General features: G+C 40.7%; 4 protein-coding genes across 5 annotated transcripts; 3 read left to right on the forward strand and 1 right to left on the reverse strand.

The window, feature by feature from the left end:
• Positions 1-400: 400 nt before the first annotated feature.
• LOC120421928 (keratin, type II cytoskeletal 1) lies at positions 401-15,230 on the forward strand. Of its 2 annotated transcripts, XM_039585227.1 has the most exons (7): positions 401-686; positions 5,784-5,958; positions 13,894-14,081; positions 14,140-14,343; positions 14,471-14,674; positions 14,790-14,912; positions 14,974-15,230. In XM_039585227.1, the coding sequence occupies exons 1-7, from the start codon at positions 606-608 to the stop codon at positions 15,073-15,075; spliced, it is 1,077 nt and encodes a 358-aa protein (XP_039441161.1). In that variant the 5' UTR covers positions 401-605; the 3' UTR covers positions 15,076-15,230. The 2 variants fall into 2 exon arrangements, with proteins under 2 accessions (XP_039441161.1, XP_039441160.1); XM_039585226.1 differs by lacking the exon at positions 14,471-14,674 and having other exon boundaries at positions 403-686.
• Positions 15,231-17,387: 2,157 nt separating this feature from the next.
• On the forward strand, positions 17,388-19,684 carry LOC128093499 (uncharacterized). Its single transcript, XM_052710495.1, has 2 exons — positions 17,388-18,483; positions 18,700-19,684. The coding sequence occupies exons 1-2, from the start codon at positions 17,469-17,471 to the stop codon at positions 19,638-19,640; spliced, it is 1,956 nt and encodes a 651-aa protein (XP_052566455.1). The 5' UTR covers positions 17,388-17,468; the 3' UTR covers positions 19,641-19,684.
• A 371-nt stretch (positions 19,685-20,055) lies between these two features.
• Positions 20,056-22,135, forward strand: LOC120421931 (zinc finger CCCH domain-containing protein 3). Its single transcript, XM_039585236.2, has 3 exons — positions 20,056-21,140; positions 21,199-21,553; positions 21,622-22,135. The coding sequence occupies exons 1-3, from the start codon at positions 20,137-20,139 to the stop codon at positions 22,063-22,065; spliced, it is 1,803 nt and encodes a 600-aa protein (XP_039441170.1). The 5' UTR covers positions 20,056-20,136; the 3' UTR covers positions 22,066-22,135.
• Positions 22,136-25,133: 2,998 nt separating this feature from the next.
• Positions 25,134-26,531, reverse strand: LOC120421918 (uncharacterized; the record flags this gene model as incomplete). Its single annotated transcript, XM_039585219.2, has 1 exon — positions 25,134-26,531. A coding segment is annotated over one exon (684 nt), but the record flags the coding sequence as incomplete, so codon positions are not given.
• Between the last annotated feature and the right edge of the window lie 251 nt (positions 26,532-26,782).

Here is a 26,782-nt window from a genome sequence, read left to right on the forward strand (position 1 = left end):
GGAACTAAATTTGGCTATCAAAAGCGAATGGTGTCTGGAATAATCTCAACCCTTTTAAAGATCTCCACAGTCCACGCACCTGAAGCTCCCCCGTAAACAGGTCAGAACCCTATTAACATGTATTAACCGTTCTCTTTAGTTCATCCTCTTGTTCGTATTTCTAGTCCTATTTGCGTGCGATGATGATCAGGAAAAATACGCAAAAAATAACGAATAAAAAAAACCAAGCCTTCCAACAACCTGTTTCTTCCCTGGATCATTCGCTGCACTTGAATCGATATCCTACGTCAGTCCTGCAAAACTGGGCAGCTTATGAGCATGATATTCTCAATTGCTCTGCCCAATCAACCAACCACCGGCATCGTGACAAAAAAAAACATTAAAGAAGCTGGCGTCGCTATCGCCACCGTTCAGTGCGAGTCGATCAGTCGAGCGCGCAACAGCTTAGCAAGGTGGCTTAAGTCTCTCGTTCATCCAAGAATTGTGACGCGATCGCCAGTGATTATCACACGTGTGTGGGCGTGTGTGTGTGATTGTAAATTTTAATCAGAATCGTTAATCAGTCTCCAGAGGGGCGGAAAGTTTCATATTGCACAACCGGCAAGATGATCTCGAAGGGATTAGCTGTGGTTTTGGCTGTGACAGTAGTGCTGGCTCAGATTAGCCTGAGCGCGGCGGCTCCCCAGGTAAAAAGTGATAAAATTCTAGCCGTGTCCGTGGTTGAAACTGTTGCCACGAGTAGATTTCGGCGAAATGGCCAGTAAATTATGCAAAAGTGAAACAAGCAAAAGGGAAGAAATTTCAGGACTGATTTAATATTCTGAATTTAATATGTAAAGTTGTGGTGTTGGATAGAAAGTGGAATCGTGAAACATTTGAAGGCGTGAGTGACTTGAAAGCATGTAGGTTGACGAGAAGAAAAAAATCGCGTTTATGAATAATATGTTTAAAACATCAGTTCAATAGAGTGAAGTAAGCAAACTGAATGGAATAATGTCAAGATGATGCATCAGTTTTTAACCGCCGGAACAATCACGCTTGTTTCAGAAACTGTGTGATTCCTACAGAAAGTTTAAGTTTGGAATTGAAGTACCATTAATAGACCGATTTTTAGCAAAGATACAACAAAATGTCACTTTTTCAATTTTCTGTGTGATTTTTAAAATTGAAGTTTTTTTATGAATCAATATAGCAGTTCTCTCAGATTTCTGTCATTCATTAAATTCTCCATATAATTTTCCATACAAATTTGGCAGCTGTCCATACAAAAATGATTTATGAAAATTCAAAAATCTGTATCTTTTGAAGGAATTTTTTGATCGTTTTGGTGTCTTCGGCAAAGTTGTAGGTATGGATATGGACTACACTGAAAAAAAAATGATACACGGTAACATTTTATGGTGATTTTTTATTTAACTTTTTGTCACTAAAACTTGATTTGCAAAAACACTATTTTTAATTTTTTTTTATTTTTTGATATGTTTTAGAGGACATCAAATGCCAACTTTTCAGAAATTTCCAGGTTGTGCAAAAAATCTTTGAGCGAGTTATGAATTTTTGAATCAATACTGATTTTTTCAAAAAAACGAAATATTGCTCGTAAAAATTTTTCAACTTCATTTTTCGATGTAAAATCAAATTTGCAACCAAAAAGTGCTTTAGTGAATTTTTGATAAAGTGCACCGTTTTCAAGTTATATCCATTTTCAAGTGACTTTTTTGAAAATAGTCGCAGTTTTTCATTTTATTTTAAATTAGTGCACATGTTTGCCCACTTTTTAAAAAAATATTTTTGAAAAGTTGAGAAAATTCTCTATATTTTGCTTTTTTGAACATTGTTAATACGACCCTTAGTTGATGAGATATTGCCATGCAAGTGTTTAAAAACAGGAAAATTGATGTTTTCTAAGTCTCACCCTAACAGCCCACTATTTTCTAATGTCGATATCTCAGCAACTAATGGTCCGATTTACAATGTTCAAATATGAAACAATCGTGAAATTTTTCGATCTCTTCGAAAAAAATATTTTAAAAAATTTTAAACCAAGACAAACATTTCAAAAGGGCGTAATATTGAATTTTTTACGACCAATATTTTGAATTTTTGGAAAAATTAGTATTGATAAAAAAATCATAATTCGGTCAAAGATTTTTTGCACAACTTGGAAATTTCTGAAAAGTTGGCATTTGATGTCCTCTAAAACATATCAAAAAATAAAAAAAAATAAAAATAGTGTTTTTTTTGCAAATCAAGTTTTAGTGACAAAAAGTTAAACAAAAAATCACCAAAAATTTTATTACCGTGTATCAGTGTTTTTCAGTGTAGTCCATATCCATACCTACAACTTTGCCGAAGACACCAAATCGATCAAAACATTCCTCCAAAAGATACCGATTTTTCAATTTTCATACATCATTTTTGTATGGACAGCTGCCAAATTTGTATGGAAAATTATATGGAGAATCTAATGATGCAAAATGGCTTTTTTGGTCATACTGAAGGCACCAAAAAAGTTTCAGTCGGATTAAAAAATACAAAAATTAAAATTCCAAAAAAAGGCCGATTTCGTGGAGAATTGCTCAATAGTTGAAATGTGTTTTAAATGCGTTATCTTACTTCAAACGCCAACAATATTGACCAAATGAGAAACGCAAGCCATTGAATGGAAGAGGTGTTGCTCCTTTCGTTGTCTCGCCACGCAAAGAAATGGCTGGTAAAACCTCAAATTTCAACCAATTCGTTCAGTTCAAGGAGCAAAAGAATCGTTTTTGCATTTGTAATAAGGCTGGTACAAATTTCATTTAAAGTTTTTGTCTTTTTGTGTTTGTCTGCCAAATTTCCTCTACTTTCATTTCCCTGACTAAAACTTTGATTCTAAGAATAATTGTGTACAAACAAAGAAAATCTTAAAAACATGGAAACCACCACGTTGTTTTTGTGAACCACAACAGATATTTCTGCAGATGTACGAAGCTAAATTTATATCAAACCATCAAATATTTGAACTTCATAGGTCGAGATAAATTGTGGCGAAACAATACGATATTTATTTAAAAAAACATGAACGTACTGCACTTTCATGGAATCATTTTCAAAAAAAGAAAAATAACAATTTTAATATACCTACCAAAGGAGCTAAATAAAAATAAAACAATCCCTTGCCAAATTAATTTTAGAAATAACCAAACACATAATAATGAACTATAGATTTGCAAATCATAGTTGAAGGTAACTCCAAAGCTCTACTAGGTACATCTTTTATGTCAGAAAGATGTGTGATTTTACCACTAAAAATGTTTAGGTAATCCTCTTTTCCGGTATAAAGTCCCCTTATCAGTCTTAATTGAGGTGATATTATATCATAAAAGAGGTTATACAAATTTTCACCTTTCAAAATTACAATTAATTGAATTGATTTCATTATTTTGCAAACAATAACACGATAAATGTTTTCTATTTGGTATCAATACTATCTGTAAATCAAGAGACACAAATTTTCATTCAAAAAAAGTAAAATCTTTTTGATTAATAATTTGGTAACTATAAAACAAAGACATCAATTAACATTCTGTATTAAAATATCTTACTCACAAAAATATTTCTAATAAAAAAATCAGAACAAGATAAAGCTGGAGTATTCATCTACCGAAAAAAAGGTTTTGTTTTTTTTCAGCTAGGTTCAGCTAGACAATTATTAAGGAAATACAAGTAATCGTTTCTAGTTAAAGAATAAAATACAGATTATTCGGAACATAAGTTAATTTTTATTTTTCTTAAATTGAAATTGAAATAAACTGTATATTAAACAGATTATATGTTGAGTCCAACAGTCCAACAATACTTCAAGCTAAATAAAAAGCGCAACCCAAATCAGTTTGCAAAATTCACAAAAAGATTACCTAAAAAAAACGAAAATTTTGGAGAAGTGTTAATTTAAAAGGATACAATCATTGCATTTTTACTTTTTTGCACTGGGAATTTATAAGCAGTGATTGTTGTGAAATGTGGAACGTGTTTCCAAGAGACCACTCAAGTATTTTTGATGATTGTCCACGATCCAAAAATTTTAATGTTGTTGTATGGGAAATTTTTCACAATGACGGGAGGAGGTCTAAAATTTTCCACGTGATTTGTGGGTCGTCCCTTTATAGCAAATACTCAAAATAATCATTATCTGGAAGGAAACATTATTTGTTTTTTTGTTCTTGTGCATACAAATTTGAAAACAAAAAATTATTATATGGTAGAATTAACTTTGGGACTTACACGAGCTGTATTTCAATAGTTCTCAAGATCTCGAATTTACAAGGTTTAAGTTTCAGAACATACCTACTGCACTATGAATTTCGACCAACAAGCGGGAAAGCTCATTATTGCTTTTAGCTTGTATTGTTAATATATAGAATTGTAGGCCATTAGAGCATAATTTGCAAATTTTGAAATATATTGTTTCTTATTTAACGGCCAAAAAAACAATCTCTTAAATGTCGTTAATAAATCCTTTAGAATAGTTCTAAGACATCAAGCGTCTCCTTCGAATCTCCCTTTGTAGGAAAAAACAATGGAGGCGCATGGTTTCTTAATAAATTATTTTTTCCACTAGGTTAATTTCCAAAATTTGAGTTTTTAATATTTTTCGGACGGAAATGAACGATCATTTAAACAGTTGTTGACAATGAAATTTTTAAGACTATGATCTACTTTTACTCAATTTCTTGAACGATTCTATGACATATAATGGGCCAGAAATTCCTCATAATTTTACAATCATCGGATTCTTCAATGACAAAAACAAAAATAATGCTGCAAAATACTATTGCCACCCAACCGGATTTTTCTTCCAACTCCTTTTTGTCCTACGTTGTTCAACAAACATGTTTTGCGCATTGTCCAAACGTGCACGAAATGAATATTAATCATACAAATCTTAAGCTTTTGTTCTGAAAGCACCTAAAATTGGAATTATCATCGCGTAGTGCGCGTTTTGCGCATTTGACTGCCGGTGGAATATTGAATTTTTGATAACCTCAAAATCGGTTTCTTTGTTTGCTTTTGGCCAAAAATAGCCAACTTTCTAATTCTTACTCGCCTTCACGATTTAAAATTATCAAACAATAACTGCTTCTGTTTGCTACTACTGCTGAGAGTGGTGCAAATTGCTCTCCTCCACACACTCGGCCACTCAGATGATGGCAGGGGGGGTAAAAAACAAGTTCAGTAACAAGTCAATCATGTTGTATGGTTGCAGTCGAGGAAGCAAAAACTGAAAGCTACCTCACCAGCTGCAGCAGTTGACATTGAATAGTTGCGATCGCAAAAGGGGAATAGTAATGATAAAAAAGGGTAATTATCATATAAAGCTAGAGAGAGAGAGAGAAAAACGGCTTGATCAGGTACCAGATTTAACGGAATTGTACCGGCGCCTAAGTCGCCGAGGCGTGACTGAGTCCGGCGGAATTGTTCTAAGGAAAATTTGTATGCTCATCTGCGATTCATCGGCTTACTCACTCGTGACACTCGTGGAATGGCGTTAGAAAACGACATTCCAATTAGCGATAATGGTGCGGCTTTGACTTGTTTGAAATTTCGAACGCTTCAGGAAGCTCTTAGTTAATGACAATTTTGAAGCATCGCCTTGAACTTGACCATCAAACTTCTAACACACACTGATTAAGCAGCGTAAAATGGATTCGACTTTACGACAGCCCTTCAACCTTCAATGTTCACTTAAGTCACACTTCCCTCAACTAATCCACCTTGACTTATTTCTGTTTCCCGCGCAGTTCCTCACCTTTAAGGACGGCAAATTCGGAGTAAACTTTGGCGGTTACCATGCCGAGGCAGGACTTGGTGGTCTACTGACCGGAAATGCCGCCCACGGAGGACTCTCGGCATCGGCCGGAACGCCCCACGGACAGCAGGCCGGCGCAGGCCTCGGTGGAATTCTGGACGGCAACGGTAATGGCTTGGGTGGCTTCCTGGGAGCTTTTGCTAGGTCACCGGGGCGAAAATAATTGGATTTACCCATTTTTTTTTTGTTGTGCTCTGCTGACGCAAAACAAACCTCCGATCCATGACTTGCGGAAACTAATCAAAATATCAAAAACAGGATTCACGGCAGCAGAGTTGGTGAAATAAAAACACTCAAAGACGAGAAACGAAAAAAAAACACAACTAACTGCTTCATTGATCATCCCCCTCCCTAACATTCGTTTTTTTTTTTTGCTTGTTAACAATTAAGTAATGTGAAGAGTGATGGGTCGGCCCAACTAATTATATGTGCTGCGATCGCCCAAAGGACGGTAGTGATTGCAATTGTGGAGTCTTACTTGTGACTAATTTCAGACAAACCGGTTTCGCTGTGTATTCTAACGATTTGAGTGACTTCAACAGTGCATAAGGGACGAACCCTGTGAATCGTGCATAATTTGTGAAAATAATGTTTACCAATTCTAAATCAACTGTGAATTTTACTACATAACCTGAAGTGAACATTACTTTATTGAAGAACGTAATCTCGTAAAAAAAATCAGACATCAATTTTCAAAGCCTAACTCAACTTGGAACATTTAGTTCTGTATTATAAAGTCTTCAAAATACGAATAACTCAGATAGAATAGTTGTGCTTCTTTTTTTTAAGAAAAAGATTCTATTTTCAAGCATCAACAAAAAACCTTTGAAAAAAATTGTTTCTATTTAAATGTTGAAGACGAAGTTGACTTTATAGCTGTCTGCCACTATTGCTGGTACCAACCATGAAAAAAGTCAATTCTCAAAATCGTGAATTGTGTTCATGAATTTGAGTACCACGATTATATTCACGTTCATAGTGCAAATGCACCATACTAATGAATAAAATCCTTCGTGGTTCTCAAATTCATGAACACAATTCACTATTACGGGAATTATTTTTTTTTTCATAGACTTAGAATTTTAGGGCATCTACCTACCACGCTTTTCGAACCAGCGATCTCTGCATTGTGAGTTCAAGACACGGTCTGATTGATCCACACGGGTGAGACGAATTGATATTTTCAAGCTGATGTGAGTAAACGCTACAGTTTCGTCTAGGTATGATAGATTTGGACTCCCTGCACACCGCCTCATTTTTGCATACCGTAATCTGGGGTGAATCGGGACTACAGGAATAGGGACAGCAGTTTTCAGAGCACTTAAAGCTTTTAAATTTGGAAATGGATGTACACATTTTGTTGGCCTGAGTCTGTTCTAACCGAAGCCAGCAGAAAAAAAATCAAAATATTGTGCTCCAACATGGTAAAAACTGCTGTCCCAATTCGCCCCATGTGTCCCGATTGACCCCAGTTTACGGTACTCGATACACGAGAGTGCGCATGGGTGGTTGAGATAATTCTGTAGCATTTATGTCCAAAATTTGCAATTTAATTGATTGGCAGGAAATTGTGTTATCAAATCACTCTACCATCTGTGGAAGTGACATGGGCCGTTAAGACCCCTCGATGGACGGTCACCCCGTTCGTTTAACAAAGATTGGTGTCAAACCATCGGGGTTTCACTGTATATTAGAATCTTATTTATAAAATGGAATTGAGGACAGGTAAAAGAATCTTTATTGAAAATTTGTTTTAACAACAAAAAACAAAAATAAAACAGACTTACTATTATATTTCAAGCCTGAGTTTCAAAGTAGGCAAAACCTGGGTGCTGAATAGTGGTTCGCAAAACGGCCTCAATTTTGAACTGTCAAAGTGGAACCAATTTATTAAAAATTGTTTTTTTTTTTCAAGAATGATAAATTTGTGGCTTTTGAGGACCTGGAGTTGATGTCAAGAAATCTATAAAAAATTGAAGGCGAGATTGTGACTTTTTCATAATTATGAATGGATGTTGTTTATGCAGTCGATGCGGTTGTATCCATCCAGAAGCTGTCTTAATCTTAATTTGATTCCGTTTGAAAACCTACTGGTTTAGTGAGAATCTTCTCTGTTTGTTGGATCAGCTTCGCTAGAATTAGTGATGTGTTTTATTGGACCAGGAAGAGCTGTAGGAATCCAAAATCAGCGACATCCCAGAATGACACTTTCGCCGCAGTTCTTCGTCATCCGTAAAAAAGAAAAACCTCTTCTAACCGATCCAAACTTGAAAAAACACACACAATTTTCCAGCAAAAATATCAAAAACTAGCCAAAATGAAACACAAACAACTGATTATAAAACAGCTCATTTACAAGTAAGAAAAAAGTCATGCTTGTGCTTGAACATCTCCCTACTTTGTAGACGTAACCAAAGTGGGATCATTCGAAAATCACGTTACGCATTCGCTCTATTCATCACCCAGGGCAAAACTAACAACAAGCCAAAGAAATTTTTGTGAAATTTCAGAAATTGGGGAAATAAAATTTTGAAGTATGCAATTCAATCAATTCTAGAGTCAATTATCAAAACAACCTATGAATCATGGGTTTCCTGTGCAGATAGTACCTTTTGAAAATTTAATCTAGAATTAACAATCGTTTCCTAAGGTATGTTGAACATGAAAACCATGAATAGCTCAAAATCTCCTTTAAGCATTCGGGTAGACCCACTAAACCTTAACCAAATGAGCTCATGTTCTCAGGCGAGCATCTAGGGCCATCGTATTATAAAATTACAGTTGATGCGCTAGAAATGATCAATTTTTGTCCGTTTCATGTTCAAGTATTTACCGAATTACATTTTTATCGTTCATAAAAAAGTCTAATCAAATCAGCATTTCATTCATTCAAAAATAATATCATCACTAGTTTACTAATCGAGCTTACAATAAAAAAATAAAAAAAATATTATTCGACTATCCAAAGTGAAATTCAAGTCTGGAATAATGTATAATCTGTTGCGATTTAGGTCCATTAGGTGACTTAAGCAGTCACCTAATGTTAAGTTAATATTGACGCTAAACATAAATAAACTTATCCAAAGCCGAGAAGAGCTCAGGTTCATACTGGAATTATTTTAAATCTTTGAATATTCTAAATAATTTTGCTAAAATTATGCTTGCTTAAATAAAACAGTATTTCCGATTAAAAAGTGATTTAAAATGTTGTGCATTTTAGCATTAGCATAACATTAGCATTAGCATTTTGGAGGACGCCCCACCACCGGAAGGCTCCACAACGCTTATCCCACTGTTTGGTGTGGTTGTGTTAGACCCTCATCCGGAACAATAATCCAACACGGGAGATACCATGTCTTCATCTTTTGATGAGTGTGTAATACAACCCAGGGTATAAGGGGGTCCTGGCCGGGTCCAAGCTATCCTCAGGAATGGGGAGGATCGTTAGTAAACACCTATCTAAAGTGCGCAAGGACCCCTACGTCACCTTAGTGGTATAGATGTTTGTGGGGAGGTTTTGGACTCAATGTTAGTAGGAGAGGTAGAACCCTAGGATACACCTCGAAAGGCATTGCGGGTTGGTTGTAACAGTATTCCAAATTCCAATCTTTGCTCACCAAGTCGTCATGGCCTAGTGGTTAGCATTTTTTCTTACCAATCCAAAGGACGGGGGATCGAACCCCGCCTCGGGTGACTTTGGTTTTTCGTTCATATTCATCATTTCAAATTTCTGTGTTCTTAACTTTTCTCGTTGGGAGCAGATGGGAATCGAACCCAGAACCATTCGCTTACAAAGCAAACACCGTAACCAGTCAGCCACGGCCGCTCCTGTGATTTAAAATGTTGTGCATTTTAGTGTACTTTATGTGAATTTACGTGAAAAGCTGTTAATGATGTCTTTAAAAATGTATTAGCATTGGCGCAGCACGCGGTTAGCACGCGTGCTATTTGAACCGTTAGCACTGCGCTTTCAATCATAGCACTCGCCCTGGCACTCGAACAAAAATGGTAACCAGGTTGATTTTTCATTTGTTGGTTTAAAATTTGCTGTCATCATTGTCTAGAATGTGATGGATCTAACAACAATCACATTTGTCTGTAGATTTAGTGCAGTGCTAGTGTTCATGAAATGTAAGCAGAAGATCCATGGTTCTGATCTCCTCAAGGTAAACTTTTTTTTAGCTTTTTGCGAAAAGCGTAACAATGTTTTTATTGCGCCTTGCAGCAATTTCTAGAGTTTTGTGTCAATCGTGCTAGGCCTAGATTTTTTCATCACACTGCTTTGCAGGACTGAGAACCAGAGCTGAAAATTTCAGGGATCCTGACGCGAAAATCGGCGACGCATACACGTTTTTTTCAGATCCATTCTCTGAACCGCAAAACCGTGACATAAACAAACCCGACTCAGTCGTGAGTGCCCTAGCTCACTGAGCAGCTGCAATGCGAGGCAGTAGTCGACCAACGCTCATTCGACGTTGCACGCACACACATAAAGAAACACGTTTTTACACAAAAAGTTGGTATTTATTCGTGGAAATGTAATTTTGAATATAAGTTATGGTTGTTTTAAGTGTTTTGCACAGCCTAGAACAATTCAATTGTTTTAAAATAGTCAAAATAGTGTTTAGAGAGGAATTTACGAGTCAGTCATACGACACGAATTGAGTGAGTGTAGCTCATTTTTTCACGTCTCTCATTCTCCAGCAGCCGACCGGCACGAGTCAGGCGGCAGTGGTTGAACGGACACAGTAGGCTTACAGTCAGATGCTAGCAGTGAACTGACATTTTGGTTTGCTTCATGTGTACGCTAGAGATCCTTAATAGGGAGACTGGTCGAAGTGAGTTTGACGTAACCAAACAGACACGAATTTGACGTATCCAAACGAGCATTTGCCTTTACGCCCAGCAAAACTTATCAGTGTTGCCAAGCTCAAAACATACGTTGCCAGATCGATTTAGCCAGCTTAGACCAGTCTCCCTATTTAGGGTCTCTAGTGTACGCTGGGTTGGAAACATTTTGCAGGCCTGCTGAGAACTGACAACTTTGCGCACTTTGCACCTCAGTAGAGTGCTGCGGGAAAATTTTCATCGCAGTTGGCAAACCGAATTTCCATCACACCATCAAAACAAAACAAGTGTACTACATCGACTTCTGACCACAATCTAGTCATCAAGCTGTGGTGGCCGAGGCAGATAAGTCATTGAGATGGTCTGTTAAAGGTTCCTGGATCGATTCTTGTGGTTGCCACTGTTGGGTTTTTTGGTGGATTATTTTTTTCTAATGAGTTCGAGGGCATAATTCTATCGACCATCTCCAGAAAAAAAACCTGGCTAAAAACCAATGGATTGTAGACGAAAGAAGCCTTTTTCTATTTTTCAGTGAAAACAGTACTAAATACTCTTAACTACCGTATTTATGGTAGAACCGGGAAGAACATTTTTTTCGAAAGACTTTATTACACAGGATTACATGTCCTAAATAGCATTGGTAAAAAGTTTGAACAAACTCCAGGGTAGCCAATGATAACATCGCCCTCTCCGACGGCGAAACTCCGGACATCCGTCTATCTCGGATTGATCCGCATGGGTAGCTTGAATCCCGGGCAGTTGCTTCTTACCGCCGCCGTCTGTCACCTTCCCATCCCCTTCTCCAGGACCATAGAGGACGATAACTTCATCGCGATGAAGGGACCCCTCTTAGCAGCGCCGGATCAGCCGGATGTTGTACCGATCCAACAAGTAGTGAAGACGTTCGCTGGTTGTCCACCATCCGCCCAGCAAAAAGACAAAGATTCACCGTAAGCCAAGATGCCGGCGCAACACCGCTGCATCCCGGTACCGAAGACCACGATTCCACAGTCGAAACAAGTCGTTGTCCCTCCACTTAGCCGGTCCAAACACTTTTTCTGAGCTGGACGAGCTTTCTGAACTTCCAAAAATAAACAAATAAATAAACAGCCTGCCATAGCAACGGATATCGTCGTCATCACTGTGAAGAAAAATCACTGTGATGAAAAAATACTGTGATGAAAATAATTGCGCAAGACTCTAGTAAAGTGCAAAATGCGCAATAATCAACGCAGATTATTGTCCAGAAATCAAAATAACAGTTTGCATGGAATAAGCTAATCGTTGCAAAGTACCCGAAAATCAGTTCCAGGATACCTGGAGACTTAAAGGACGTGGCCTGGCTGGCATTTGAATGGGTTTAGAATATTAATTTCAATTCTTTGAAGATATGGCGGGCCCTGAGATTTAACTGTTATGGAAAAACCTTGAAAAAGGTATGTTACATTTGTAATAGATTCCCATCGGCCGGTGATCAAATTTGCATGAAAAAAAGACCCTAAGAGCGAGTCCACGAGCAAAGCATACCCATCTCGCATCGACCTCACCAATCTGCCTGAAATATTCAGGGGTTGTTTGTACATATAAAACTAGCATCTGGCCAAAATATGAGCACTCTAGGTCAACGGGAAGTGGGGCAAATCGGGACACAAAGTTTGAAGGTTCAAAAACGTAAAAAATCTTAAAAAGGCTATAACTTAGGCAAAATTCAATTTAATTTCAAAATTCAAAATGCATCTTAAAGGGCTTCAAAAATGCAACAAAATGCAGGTTAGAGCATCTCAATTGGTTAATTCTAAAGGGAGTTATTGGCATTTTAGTGAAAAAATAGCATAATTTTCAAACTGAAATAAAAAAGTGTTCCATCCAGATATCAACTCGGTTCGACCTGCAGCTTGTAGGGGACATCTGGGACTACCATCTGAGACTGAGACCGCTTTGGGTAAGGCAGTTTAACATATCAAATAGACACTTTTACTTTTAGTGATTTTTTTGGTAGTAAATTTTTGCTCAGATGACCCCTTAGATCCTATTTTCTGGTGATAATTTTATCATAATCGTGTTCCTGAGATAATTTCACATTGGAAACATGCATAAAAATGTTTGTTTTCATCCATTTTAACCCTTTAAAAAATGAAAGTTAAAAAAAAAACTTTGATTCACATTTATTGACAATCAAGTTCGTTTCCAAGGATACTAGATGACACCAGAAAAAAAGCAGCTTCTTAATTTTTTTATCTTTCATTTTTTAAAGGTTTAAAATGGATGATAATATACATTTTTATGTATGTTTCTATTGTGAAATTGTCTCATGAACACGAATATGATAAAATTATCACCAGAAAATGGGATCTAAGGGGTCCCCCGAGCATAAATTCACAACCAAAAAATTCACTAAAAGTAAAAGTGTCTATTCAATATGTTAAACTGCCTTACCCAAAGTGGTCTCAGTCTCAGATGGTAGTCCCAGATGTCCCCTACAAGCTGCAGGTCGAACCGAGTTGATATCTGGATGGAACACTTTTTTATTTCAGTTTGAAAATTATGCTATTTTTTCACTAAAATGCCAATAACTCCCTTTAGAATTAACCAATTGAGATGCTCTAACCTGCATTTTGTTGCATTTTTGAAGCCCTTTAAGATGCATTTTGAATTTTGAAATTAAATTGAATTTTGCCTAAGTTATAGCCTTTTTAAGATTTTTTACGTGTTTGAACCTTCAAACTTTGTGTCCCGATTTGCCCCATTTCCCGTTGACCTAGAGTGCTCATATTTTGGCCAGATGCTAGTTTTATATGTACAAACAACCCCTGAAAATTTCAGGCAGATTGGTGAGGTCCAAACGACGCCCCATACAAAGGGGTATGCCCTGTTCGTGGACTCGCTCCTAAAATGGAAAAAATCCTATGAGTGCTAAATAATAGCGCTGGCACTGGGCTAGAGCAGCATGCTTTGAACATGGTGTGAGTGCTAAATTTGATGTGCTAGTGCAGAGCGTGCCAATGCACGTCTGTATTTCACATACATATTTAGTAATTAATTACATTATAAGCTGAATGTTTTGCTTGTCCATGTCCCCTAACAATCCCGTTTGCAATCAACTAACCTGTAAGTAATACCTAAATTTCAATAAATTCGCGGAAATTTGACCATCGAAAATGAAACTCATAAAATTGATAACTTTTGTTACACAGCTCGCACCGCTGGCGGTCTGTACGCTGGGGCGACAGCCGGCAACGGAGTCGGCGCCAGTGCCGCCCTTGGAGGAGGCCTGAACGGCGAAGGTGGAGCAGGTGGAACCGGAGCGGAAGCCCACGCCGGAGGAATCAGCCGGAAGGTGGTCAAGCTGGGCCAAACTAATGGAGCCGCGCCACCGAGTGAGGTAATTTCAAGATGACTTTTGAAGACTTTGAGATATTGAGGACTGGATTGATTTCCAGACTATCCTGGTTCATGAGGTTCCGCCAGCACCCCAATCGATCAACACGCGCTTCAACCACCAGGAGTACGACTCCAACACCAGAACCAAAACCTTTGTCAAGGAGGTTCACACCGATCTGGAGGCGCCTCCGGCGGTCCAACAGCCCGTCCAAACCCGCACAAAAACCATCTACAAAAAGAAGGTCATCACGCGCCCGCATAAGGTGAGTTGGATATTGAATGATAAGCCACTTTAGCCTTCTGTAGAACAAAAACTAACCGGCTTAAATGTATCTTGTTACTAATGATTAAAAAACACACACCTCACTCACATTAAAACTCACACAACAGGTAGCAGTAGTTGATAGCTCGTACGAACAGGGTGTTCAGGCCGGAGGTTCGGTGTCCAACAGTGTAGATCTGAATCGATTCTTCGATTTCCAAGCTTTCACAAACATTGCTGCAAGCTTTGCACATCCGGCCCCGATTCCGAGCCCATCTTCGTCGGTCTTTGTAGAGCAGGAACATCACCACGATTCCGAAATTCAAAAAGAGGTACAAAATTGGCACTTTCATTCAGCAATTATTGGTGATGATCCACTGTAGCTCATAGGATTCAGAGTAAACGTAACTTAAAATCATAAATTTAACTACGACCTCTACAATTCAGGTTCACGTCAAGACCCGCTTCGACTCCAACGGCCACAGCGGAGGAGGATCGACCCAAACCCAAACCTCGACGGTCAACGCCGGCGCCACTCTCAACTCGAACTTCTGGAATGATATCTTCAACGTGAGTCATCTTGCATCCCTTCACTTTTACAAGAACTTGAACCGTTATTGTCCTTTTGCAGATTCCCATCTCGACCTTGAGTGCGGTGAACCAGTTTTTGAACAACAAGTCTGGATCGGGAAGCGGAACCGTCCACGTCCACAAGCACACCGAGGTGCATTGAACCGCGGTGGCCGGTCCCGGCGAAGGAGAGTGATGTTATGCTTTATCGACGAATTTTACAGTGTATTTTCATTCCAGCTGACTCATTATTGTGTAAGAAATTTCGAAACAATTTAGATGATCAACTTTCAAAAATAAAATAAATTATTTCTCTAATGCCTGTTTTAATTATCCACATTCACGTGATGCAAATTACATAGAAAAATATATAATTGTTCAATTTTCGAATTCGTTAGGGTGGACCATAAAATATACCTTTGCAAATTAGACATTTTCACCTGAAGATAACTCAAGAGATATCTTGAGTTTAAAGAAAAACACCTCTGAGATTAGGAGCTTATTATAATGAGCTCAAGGCTCTCTACGGAAAAGGATTCAAAATTGATTTTTAATTCATTTTAAAAACCCCTGATCGTGTAAATGTTCCATATGAATTGCTACTTCCAAAAAAGCCGGATTTTTTAAACACCCAAAACTGGCAGCGCTAGTCCGAGAGAATGATGGTCTCGAGTCGAGAGAATAGTGGGACCATTCACGGACGCAGAGACCACAGCTCGAGATGGGCGATAGAACTATTCTCTCGAGGTTCATTTGCAAAAAAAGTTCATCCGTCAAACAAAAAACCAAAAGTGTCGACAACGGGAATCGAACCAGAGACCTTTGACAAACCAATCCAATGACTTAGCTGCCTCGGTCACCACAGCTTGGTGACCAAGGAGAAGTCAGAAGTCGATGTATGACACTTGTTGGAGATTTATTGATTCAACTAACGAATGAACTCATTTGTTATGATGGTGTGAGTTGGTACCATTATTCTATCGATTTTGGCACTGAGCCCTTAATAAATTTTGAGAGAACGATTATCTCGATTCTGAATTTTGGGTGAAGGTTTGCTCAAATGCTTCCTATGAACTTGGTCGGAGTAGATTGCAAGATAAAATGTTGGTGTCTTCTACAAAGTTGCTTTAATTGGCAAGCCCAACAACTTTCAAGAAAACAAAAAAAAACCCAAAAATATTCCTGAAGAGATTTTGAAATCACCCTAAACATGAACCACCCTAATTTTCAACCATACCAAAAGTTGCCCCATTTGCCACAACTCTTCTGATGATCAGATGAACGCCACCGCTGTTCTACGCATAATTGTCCCATAACATTTTTGGACGATTCTGAATTTTTATCATTTTTAAGTGAAGTTTGACGTATACTTTCTAAAAACTCATAAAATATAGTAGGTACTTTGTTAAGAAACTCATTGAAAACAACACCAAGTCTGTTTGTCCCATCGTTGAATTTCTACGCATAATTGTCCCACCAAGTATTTACTGTCAATAAAATCATTTCCTTCTTTTACAAAGCATTGCATCTTGTTTATCGATTGTATATCAAGCGGATTACAAATAAGAGTGACAACATGTTAACCGGGGTGATTAGGGACATATAGGGACAATTATGCGTAGAAACAGAGAAATCGGTTGAAAATTTCAATCGTGTTTTTCTCAGTTGCCTTTTTTTGAACATGGGACAATAGGGTGTTATATGGTTGTATGGAAAAAAATAAAGTTGATCAAATTTAGCGAGCACAGCAACTTTTTAGTTCCTTTTGGGGTCCTAAACAACTTCCCAACGTTTGGGAACGATTGGTTAAGTCCTCACTTCACGCAAAGCGATTCAATGGAAATTTGTAAGGGATTTTTTTTTTTGGATTTTGATATTTACAAAATCCACGTTTCACGCTGTACTAAAACCATATTCGGAAGCTCTGGGAGGTGCTCTACAACTTTTCCGAAGAGAGTATGGTACTAAAAAAATGGTACTAACTTGCTCCTAAAAAAAGACACAGCGTGTTCAAAACTCGTCTAAAACGTGACAAACAATGCTCCAAAATTTCACATTTTTTCGGAAAATCCATTTTCCATTTCATTTTGCGACTTGGACAACTATGCAATGATTGTTTTCGTTTTGACGTCTCACCAATGATGTTTATGTGTTTATCAAGTCAATAATTATAGTTGTCAAAGTCATAAATAAAAATTATCAAAGTGATAAACAAGCTTATCGAATTTGATAAGATAAATTATTGTTTGCCAACCGATAATTTATTATATCGTTTTGATATCATTTATTCATCGATTTGATAAATCAGGATTCAATTTCTGCATGTGGTTGATGTTAGGTGGCAACCGCGAGCAGCTTGGTGGCAACCGCTAACAACTGCATGACAACGATCATAGGACACCGGCAAGGTGTCACCTGAAATAATGTTCATTCCTACCTCAAACCTGTTACAATAAAGACCGTTTTATTAAAGCTCCGCCTTTTAGGTTATGGGCCCAGATTACGTTCAAGAAGATTGAAGTTTTCTGAAGAAATTTTCCTTGGCGGAAGCGGAAGATGGCTGAAGAAAAAGTCTGGCTCCTGGAAGGGAAGAACTACGGGAACTGGAAGTTCCGCATGGAGGTCCTGCTTGAGGACAAGGGTCTGCTGAACTGCGTTAAAGCGCCCTTGGACCTGGCGGGTCTGGCGGAGTTGGAATCGGACTCGGCGAACGAGAAGCAGAGGAAGCGAGCGCTGCGGGTGGAACGGGTGGCCAAGGATCGAAGCTGCCGAAATCTGCTGGTCAACCGAATCGCTGAGGACCAGCTCGACCACGTGAAGGATGCGCGAACGGCCAAGGAGACCTGGGACGCGCTGCGCGACGTGTTCGAGCGCGTTGGGATCGCGGGGAAGCTCTTCTTGAAGAAGCAGTTTCAAGAGCTACGATTGGCCGAGGGAGGCGATGTTCCGCCGTTCTTGCAGCGATTTGAGAAGGTGCTACGCGAACTGAAGGCGGCCGGAGTCAAGCTGGAAAAGGAAGATGTCGTTTGCCAACTGCTGTTGGCTCTCCCACGATCGTTCAACGCGCTTATCACAGCGGTGGAGACGATCGAGCCAAAGGACTTGACGCTCGAGTACGTCAAGAAAAGGATCCTGGACGAGCAGGTCAAGCGGAACGCGCAAGCTGCCCCGGAGGATCAATGTGAAGGCGAGTCGGGTGAGTCTGCGTTCGCCAGCAAGAGACGAGAGATAAGGTGTTTCGGCTGCGGCCGGCCCGGTCACAAGCGAGCAGACTGCCCCGATGGACGATCGGACGAAAGGGAGCCAGAATTCAAGTCCGGCAGGTTTGCGCGAAACCCGAGAAGCGGAGCCAACGCGACTACCGAAAACGAGATCGCGTTTGGTGTTGCTACGGACAACGCTTGTTTTTTTTCGACGTCGCCTGCTGCGATGAACGGACGAATTGAGTGGTACCTGGATTCCGGAGCAACGGCTCACATGGTGCGAGACAAGTCGCTCTTTGCGGAGCTGCGACCATTGGATCGGAACGTGCGGATTGCTGTGGCCAAATCTGGCCAATCGCTGGTTGCAGAGTCGGCCGGCACCGTGCGGGTGAAGATGCTACTGAACGGGAAGTGGCTACATGCAGTAGTCAACGACGTGTTGTACGTGCCGGAGTTGCAGTGCAATCTGTTCTCGGTGCGGCGGCTCGAGGACATCGGCATGGAGGTGAAGATCGCCGGTGGCGTCGTTTCCATCGAAAAAGGTGGACGCGTGGTGTGCCGCGGTCGGCGATCTGACCAATTGTACGCGCTGGATGTTTATCGGAACGACGGAACTGGTGGCACACGTGCTACTGCGATGGCATCCAAGAACGACGATTACGAGTTGTGGCATCGTCGGTTTGGCCATCTTGAGGAGGCGAACATGAGAAACCTCTGGAGGGACGAGATGGTGGAGAGCTTTCCCAAGATCAAGAACTGGCCAAGGCGATGCACGTGCGGGGTGAGTCTAGCTGCGAAGCAGAAGAGAACCGTGATAAGGAAGTCGAACGGGAAACGCGACATGGTGCTGGACGAGCACCGACAAGATCATCAGAAAACAGCGGAGGCACCTAATTGGCCTGTGGTGCCGATGTTCCGAGACGAGAAACCTGCTGTGGTTGAATCGGTTGAGGAGGAGCCTTTTGCTGCTGTTCCAGATGGCGAGAGTGTCGTGGAACTCATCGCTGGTCCGTCAGAGCTACAACACGTCGTTGCAAAGCTGACGGAAGACCAGGACGAGGCCGTGGAGGATTCGTCTGGACGACAGCCGGTCGTTGCTGAGCTGACGGATGACGAGGGCGAGGAGGAACATTCCGGCGCGCTCCCTTCGCAACCAGAACGTGACCACTGCCCAGCAGAAGGGTTCACGAGGCGCAGCGAACGGGAGCGCAGAACCCCGGGTAAGTTCCCTGACCATTGTACACAGTTTGGCAGAAATACTGTTGGTGGACGTATTACAGATTCCAACGAGGACGTCTTGATTGTCTACGCACGGAACACTGAGGCAGTCGTGAAGAACCTGGCGTCGACGATTGAAGTTTTGAAGCGAAGAACGGCATCAACAGTGAGTTGGAGTCGAGCGGGGCGAGGTCTACAACGTGGACCGGTAGCCAATCAAGAAGGCGATCCATGTGCCGACGAGCACGCGAACAGTTCGAAGCACTCTGGACCAAGCTCGGACTCCGCGATTGAGCGGGGGTGTTAGGTGGCAACCGCGAGCAGCTTGGTGGCAACCGCTAACAACTGCATGACAACGATCATAGGACATCGGCAAGGTGTCACCTGAAATAATGTTCATTCCTACCTCAAACCTGTTACAATAAAGACCGTTTTATTAAAGCTCCGCCTTTTAGTTGATTTGATTTTAAAAGAGTTAGCCGTCTGTTGTCTGTGGTCAAAATTTCCTCATAACCGCAACAGCGACATCTTTTGTCGAATGTTTCCAACAGTTGCCACAATCGCCAATAGATCGCGTTTGCTTTTAGTTCAGACAAAAACCGCCTCCACAATACGAAAGCAGATGTCACAGCAAGCGTTGCTGAATTGCCAGAAACCTTCAATTTCGTCATGTGTCACTTTGGCAAAGCAAAGAAAAAAGTAAACACGGTGATTAGTGCATGCAAAGAACTTTTTACGTGATTGCAAGAATTTGAGTTTTTGAGTTGTTTTTTTTTCGGATCTCAACAAGTCGCAAGCCAACGATGGACGACCCAACGGAACCACGAGCTAAGATATTCATCAATCCCAACTTCAAGAAGGCCCATTTCAACAGGAATTTTCTGCCCCAGCCTGCTGCGATGCAATCCATTCCAGTTCCGGAGGAAGTGGCCACCCCAACTTCGTCGACAGTCCCGAGGGTTCACTTTAACCCTGCCTTTTTAGAAAAGCTTCACCGTCAACGGGAACAACAGCAGGAGGAACTGTTGCTGCGGGAGCTGACCTTGACCCAGCGTCCAGCGGAAGCAACAGTTGTCCCACCGAGGCCACCACCGAATCCAATCATCAAACACACGATGCGGAAGCTGATTCGTGCTTCGTCGAGCGTGCCTGTTTTGGGGAGTGGTCCTCGTGCGCCCTTGTTGGCACCGTTGGTGAAAATAAGCAAAAACAAGCTAGTGCGATCGACTCCGGTTCCGGCGGTTGCTCCGGTGGTGATCTCGACTAAGCCGGCTAGTTATAGGCTTGACCGAAGACCGGGTGTGATGTCGAGGGTGGTTCCCAAGGTTAGGCCGTCGTCGATCCGTCGATACTCGCTCGTGCGGACAACCAACTCGATCAGCCCGCGCAAGGTCGTCGTTACGGACCGGAGGTTGCTCAAGCTGAGGCGGACCAAGTCCGTGGGGAAAAGTTCAGCGGCCCGTACCTTGCCGAGCATTTCGTTTGCGTCGCCTAACAAGAAGCTGGTCATGCTGAATATAAACGGAGTTCTTTACCGATCGTCGACGAACAAGTTGCAGGTTCAGTCGGCCAACCCGGCGCCGTCGCGTTCCGGTGACTGTCGGGAACGCAGTTTGACCATTCGGGGGACGCGGTTTTTGCTCGATTCCAGTGGGACTAAGTTAAGGAAGGTGCCGTCGATGACGGAGGACGCGACGATGGGCGAGGCTCGATTGGGACGGATTGACATCGGAGGACTTACGTACAAACCGGGCAAGGACGGGACGTTCGTGCGGACAGATGTACACCGGACGAGGACTCATTTGAGGTGAGTTGGAAAGATGCAAATTTATGAATGAATCTCATGCTTTTCCTTCTAATTCCAGTTTGGCCAAGCACAAAAGCATCCAAGTGCTCACAAACAAGCTGCGAAAGTGCAACATTCCGTGCCAGATCTATCGCCGCCTGGGCAAGTGTTCCGCCCAACTCAAGGGCAAATGTCCGCGTTTGCACGACCCCAAACACGTCATCATTTGTCCTCGCTTCCTCAAGGGCGAGTGCGCGCTGGCCGCCGGATGCCTTCTCTCGCACGACGTTTCCCTGGAAAAGATGCCCGTCTGTCGGTTCTTCCTCGAGGGTCGCTGCGTCAAAAACGACTGTCCCTACCTGCACAAGAAGGTCAGCGAGACGGAACGGATCTGCGAGGACTTTCTCCGCGGCTACTGTCCGCTCGCCGCTAAGGTAATAACGCAGCGCTCACAGCGCCACCCGTGTTCCGGGTTGTCTAATTTTTCCCTGTTTCTTTCAAGTGCAAACGCCGCCACGAGTTTGTCTGTCCGGAGTACGATCGACTGGGGGTGTGCGATCGGCCCAAGTGTCCCTACCCGCACGGCGGTCGGAGCAAGATGATTGCAAAGAGCAAACCGGTGGAATCCGCGCCGACGAAGGCGGGAAGTTTGCAAGTGCCACCCGTGAAGAGATATTACCTCGATCGGGAGGTTGAAGCTACGGGCGAAAGTGACGAGCTCAGTGCGGAGCAAAAGTCGCAGCTGAAGCGACTGCTCGGCAAGGTGGACAAAATGAAGCAAGGTCACGTGGAAGATGGTGGTGAAGTGATTTCAGAGCCGAGTGAAGTTGGGGAAGCTAAAGAGAATAATAGTGGTGACGTTGAAGACGACGACGACGGAGACCACAGGCCGCCGATCATGAAGCGAGCCAAGCTGGGACCGTTGCCGTCGTTTATACCGATTTGAATTTCTAGTGATGTTGTGATTTGAAATGTGAGCGTGATTGGTTGTCACAAGTGTTTCATTGCTTTTAACATTGTTTTGGCGAAAAATCTAGTTGAAATTTTAATAATTGATTAAGACATGATTTAAAAAAAACTTTTAGTTTAAGTTCTAAACCGAAAAAACGAAGTGAAATCGTGAAAATAGAAACCAATAAAAGCGGCTGCAGTTAGTGATTAAGTGAAAACTAAATTAATTAAGTTGATTTCAGTGTAAGCATCATAATTTGGTGCATTGAATTAGTACAATAAAATAGAATTTATTACATTAAATATTCCGTTGCACTCCGGTTTCTTTACAGATTTGGACATCGCTTTCATCAAAATATCAAAATATAGAAAGGACCTTTCCAACGAGCCTAAAAGATTGATGATCTGACAACCCTAGCATAAGTTTTAAGAAATTAAGTGTTATTTTTCACACTTTTTGCAGGCCGGATCTCAGATATTTTGATGAAAACGTTGTCCGGATCTTCCATGCGGCTAACTCTTGAATGGATGATCGAAATATATTTCCATCGAGCCCAAAAATTGAAGGTTATAAATGATCGAGAAATTTGTTCCTGGTGGCACGTCAGCTCATCAGTGTTAGAAGTTCGTTTTTCGAGTGTTTTTACAGATTCCAAACGTGGTCAGATGTGATTTCTTATGGTAACCTTATCAATGTCGACAAGTACGGGAAATAAACCTATTCTTATCAAACATATATCTTCCGAATATTAAGAGTTTGTTGCTTGATTTAAGCTCTAAAATATCTTTTCAGGCCATAAACTTACCAGCAACAATACCACCTCGAGTAAGCACACTAATTTTATGCCATTTTTTTATCTTAAAAATATTTATTTGGCTTCTTGTTTACACATTTTTGTGCCAGATTTAATCTTCGAATCTTTTTTTTCTTTTCCTGAAAGCTTCCTGTACAATGCTGGGCAATGCTAGATTTTTTTGTTATTTGAAGTGGATTTCCTTGATGCAGGCCAAGGGTGCATGATACTGATGATAGGGTAGGGTAGTCATCAATGAGACACTTTTGGTTTTCAACTTTCAACGATTTTTCTAATTTTTTCATCAGCATGTCTTAATGAGCTTGTAGCTGCATTATCTTTCTTTTAATGTGTTCTATCATTGACAAAAATATGAGATCGATCCGACATCTACAGCCAGAGTTATTCAACTGTCTCGTTGTAGACGCACTTGCCAGGAACAATGAGACAGGTGGGGAACAATGAGATACTTTACGAAAATCAATACTTTTCTAGTAAAACATCATGTTTTTGTATTGTTCCATTGCAGGTGACTTGCCTTGAACATTTTAGAGCAATTTTGCCAACATGAAACTTTTAATAACAAAAGTTACACTAAAAAGTATTTCAATTTTGTAAAATCCATATATTAATACCAAATAACCTTGTATTTTTGGTTTAATGAAGTTTAAACTCTATAAATATGCCAAAAATCACTTTTAATTCATGTTTTGAAAGATTTCCATCGATTTTGAAAAGTTTATTGAAGAAAAATCAAAGTGTCTCATTGTTACCCATGGGCTGAAATGAGTGGGGAACAATGAGACAGCCCTGGATTCTGAGTTTATTCTAAATTTTGGCCAAATCTAATGAAAGGACATTGTAGCCCAACTTAATCCCTATGGAACGTCGAAAGAAATTTGAAGAAATATTAGTTTTGGTGTAAATGGCAGCCTACGAGCGAAAAAGTAATTTTTGTCCATAATTTACTTTTACACCCCAGAATCAAACATTTATGAATAACTTTTCAAGGGAGCGTCCATATCCAAAGCCACTAATATGGCAGACGTGTATCCAGTAGACACACCTTTCCCCCAAATATGAGCCTGATTGGTTGAAACTTCGACTTGTGAGAGCCATTTTATCATTGTTCCCCGTGTCTCATTGATGACTACTCTACCCTACTCGTCGTTTGACACACCTAGGCGAGGAACATCCTGGAAGGAGCCCAACTACATTCGTAGTGCTGTTTGGACAAAACAGCATGGCCCTGGTTCCTTGCAAGTGTCCTATTTTCTTACCTCCACGTTGGCTTGGTTTAGTCATCATGATGACAAGGTGTAACCTAGCTGGTGGCCTGTGGAAACGACTCGTAAACCTTTGACCAGCGAGGGTCAGAGTAGAGACGGCTAGAAGAAAGGGGCGTGTCAATGTGGGAAAGGGAAGTAATTTGTGATTGTAGACGGTATTGTTTTGATTCGCAGTATGTTGAGTCAACTGCTGTGGATGTACCTGAAACATCACACAACGGGGTTTCTCTTCTTTCCGTTTTTATCTAACATCTATATTCTGTTAATTTTATTTCACTGATTCTCTAACGTAGCTTCTGTTTACTATCCTCCATTTGATTTTGATTTTACTAATTTGATTCTTTTATTTCTCAACGCTTTTCCACTCTATTTTACCAATTGATGCTGCTGTAACAAACTGCCTGCTTTCCCTTAATTTGGCAGCGATGTCAATTTTGTTTATCATGTGCCTTTTCTTTATTTATCTATTTGAATAATTTCTCATTTTCCCTGTAAATTGTCCTCAATACAATCTAAGCTTGTTTGTTACCTCTATTTATTAACTATTGTTAATTTCTTTATGTACTTCATAAATTACTATCTTTCTTTTACTATTGATTCTTTACATAGTATATTTCCTTCACTGTACATTGTTTTGAAACTTCACCTTTTTCATAAGCAAGTGAGGTTCGAGCCCTTACTCAATTTTTGGAATGATTAAAGAATTATCACAAATACAGTAGTTGTTCGGTAACTGGGCTGAGAACGTAGCCCAGTCATCGAATGCTGTTCGCTAACTGGGCTGAACGAAAAAAAAAACGAGGGGACTACCGATGCATAATATTTATTTGATGAAATATAAAAATAAACAAAACATAAATTTATTTACAATAATTACTTTTCATATTTCTTTAATTGTGACTTAAAATAACATTATTGACCATGATTTTTGCATCCATTAACCCCTCGGTGATTTCGGTTTGTTTTGTCTGCTTTTTAACTGGGCTACGGCCCAGTTATCGAGCGCCCAGTTAAAAAGCAGCCCAGTTAAACAACGCCCAGTTACCGAACAACTACTGTATTACTATTGTACTTTTGAAAAACTTTTGTAAAATGCTTAGGACCAAAATATTGTAACAAAACACCGCGACAAAAGAAATAGCAACATATAAACACGACTCAACACTAGGAAAGATTTCAGGAGAAAACAAAACACAGTAAATAACAATTAGTTTTTGAATTCAAACTAAAAATATAACAGATTTTGCTTTAATGAAAGTTGATAGGCACACTTTGAATGGTTAGGCGCTTATACTTACATCAAACCCTACGTAATGTACCACCCCCGGCCGAGTTAAAATGCGTAACCGGAAAAGAAGGTGTGCATGCCTGGCACGAACACTCAAAGCGTGTTCTAGCGTGTTGCTCGTACTGACTCAGAGCAAGGGTGAGATGTAGGTGTAAGGGCAGTGCGTGTTCGTCGGGAACCTAGTGCATAAGATCGGTCAAGGCCCGTTCTTACACTGAAAATTGCGAATTGCGAATTTGAAGTGGATTTCCTTGATCGTTGCTGATGTGTAGTGTAGCTGTGTTTTCAATTCTCTAAAAAAAAAGAGAGATCGGGAGTGTTGTCATTGGTGAACTGTTTTGCTGGCTCTGATGTCTTCACGGTGTTATCTTCATCTTCTTCGTCTGATTTGGTGTTGTTGTTTTGTTTAGTAACGTTGCATTTTTGTCCCGCGTGTATTTTTTTGCGAACAATAGCGACACGTTTTTATTTGGTCTTTGTGAACAATGTACGCCGACAGACCCTCGATCTGGACGAATGAGGGAATCGGCTTTTTAATTTTCATTCGCGCGACTCTAACCCCGTTCGGGATACCGGGGAAGAAGTCGCGCCATACCTCGTTGTGGATTGAGATTATCTCCCCGTATTGTTGAAGGTGTTCTTCGATGATGTGATTTGGCATTCGAGGTGGCAGATCGTGGACTTTGACCTCGATGGCGCCATCCTCCACGTAAATGGGAATCAGGAACCGCTTCTTCGCATGCACGATGAAGTGCTTGGAATTGTGGTCCCTGGCGATAGCAAAAGCTTGATCCGGCGTTGTTGTCTCGATGATGACCTGGTTCCTCGACACGTTCACCTGCAGGTTACGTACCGACGACAGGTCCAGCTTAATCTGCTGCTGCAGGAAGTGTTGGATTGTCCCCAAATCAGGTACCACTGGCATGACATTGAAGTCAAAAACCACACTGAAGATTAAAATTACGCCCAAAATGTGTCGATCTGACACATCGAATGTGTACACCGCGTTGTTTTGGAATGGATGTGTTGATTCTACACATCGCGGTGGTTTTTGCTCAAAAAGCCATGCCGTTGCACAAATGAAAACATTTCATCAGAATTCCCTGCGAACAAAATTGAGGTTAAATTTTGTCCGGCCAGCAAAATCAAATGGTGCGCTAGTGTGCGTACGCGAAACGTCATTAAGCTCTATAGGCACTTTACTTTAATCTGGATTACATCGATGTTGTTGAAAGTGTCGTTGTTGCGAGGGTCATTCCCGGTGATGGCAATTGCCTTTTTGCCGCTTTAGCGCACCAAATCTGGAGTTTTTTTTGAAAAGGTCCAATAAACCAAATTTTC

This window comes from Culex pipiens, chromosome 3 (genome assembly GCF_016801865.2).
Source record: "Culex pipiens pallens isolate TS chromosome 3, TS_CPP_V2, whole genome shotgun sequence".
NCBI classification, from domain to species: Eukaryota; Metazoa; Arthropoda; class Insecta; order Diptera; family Culicidae; genus Culex; species Culex pipiens.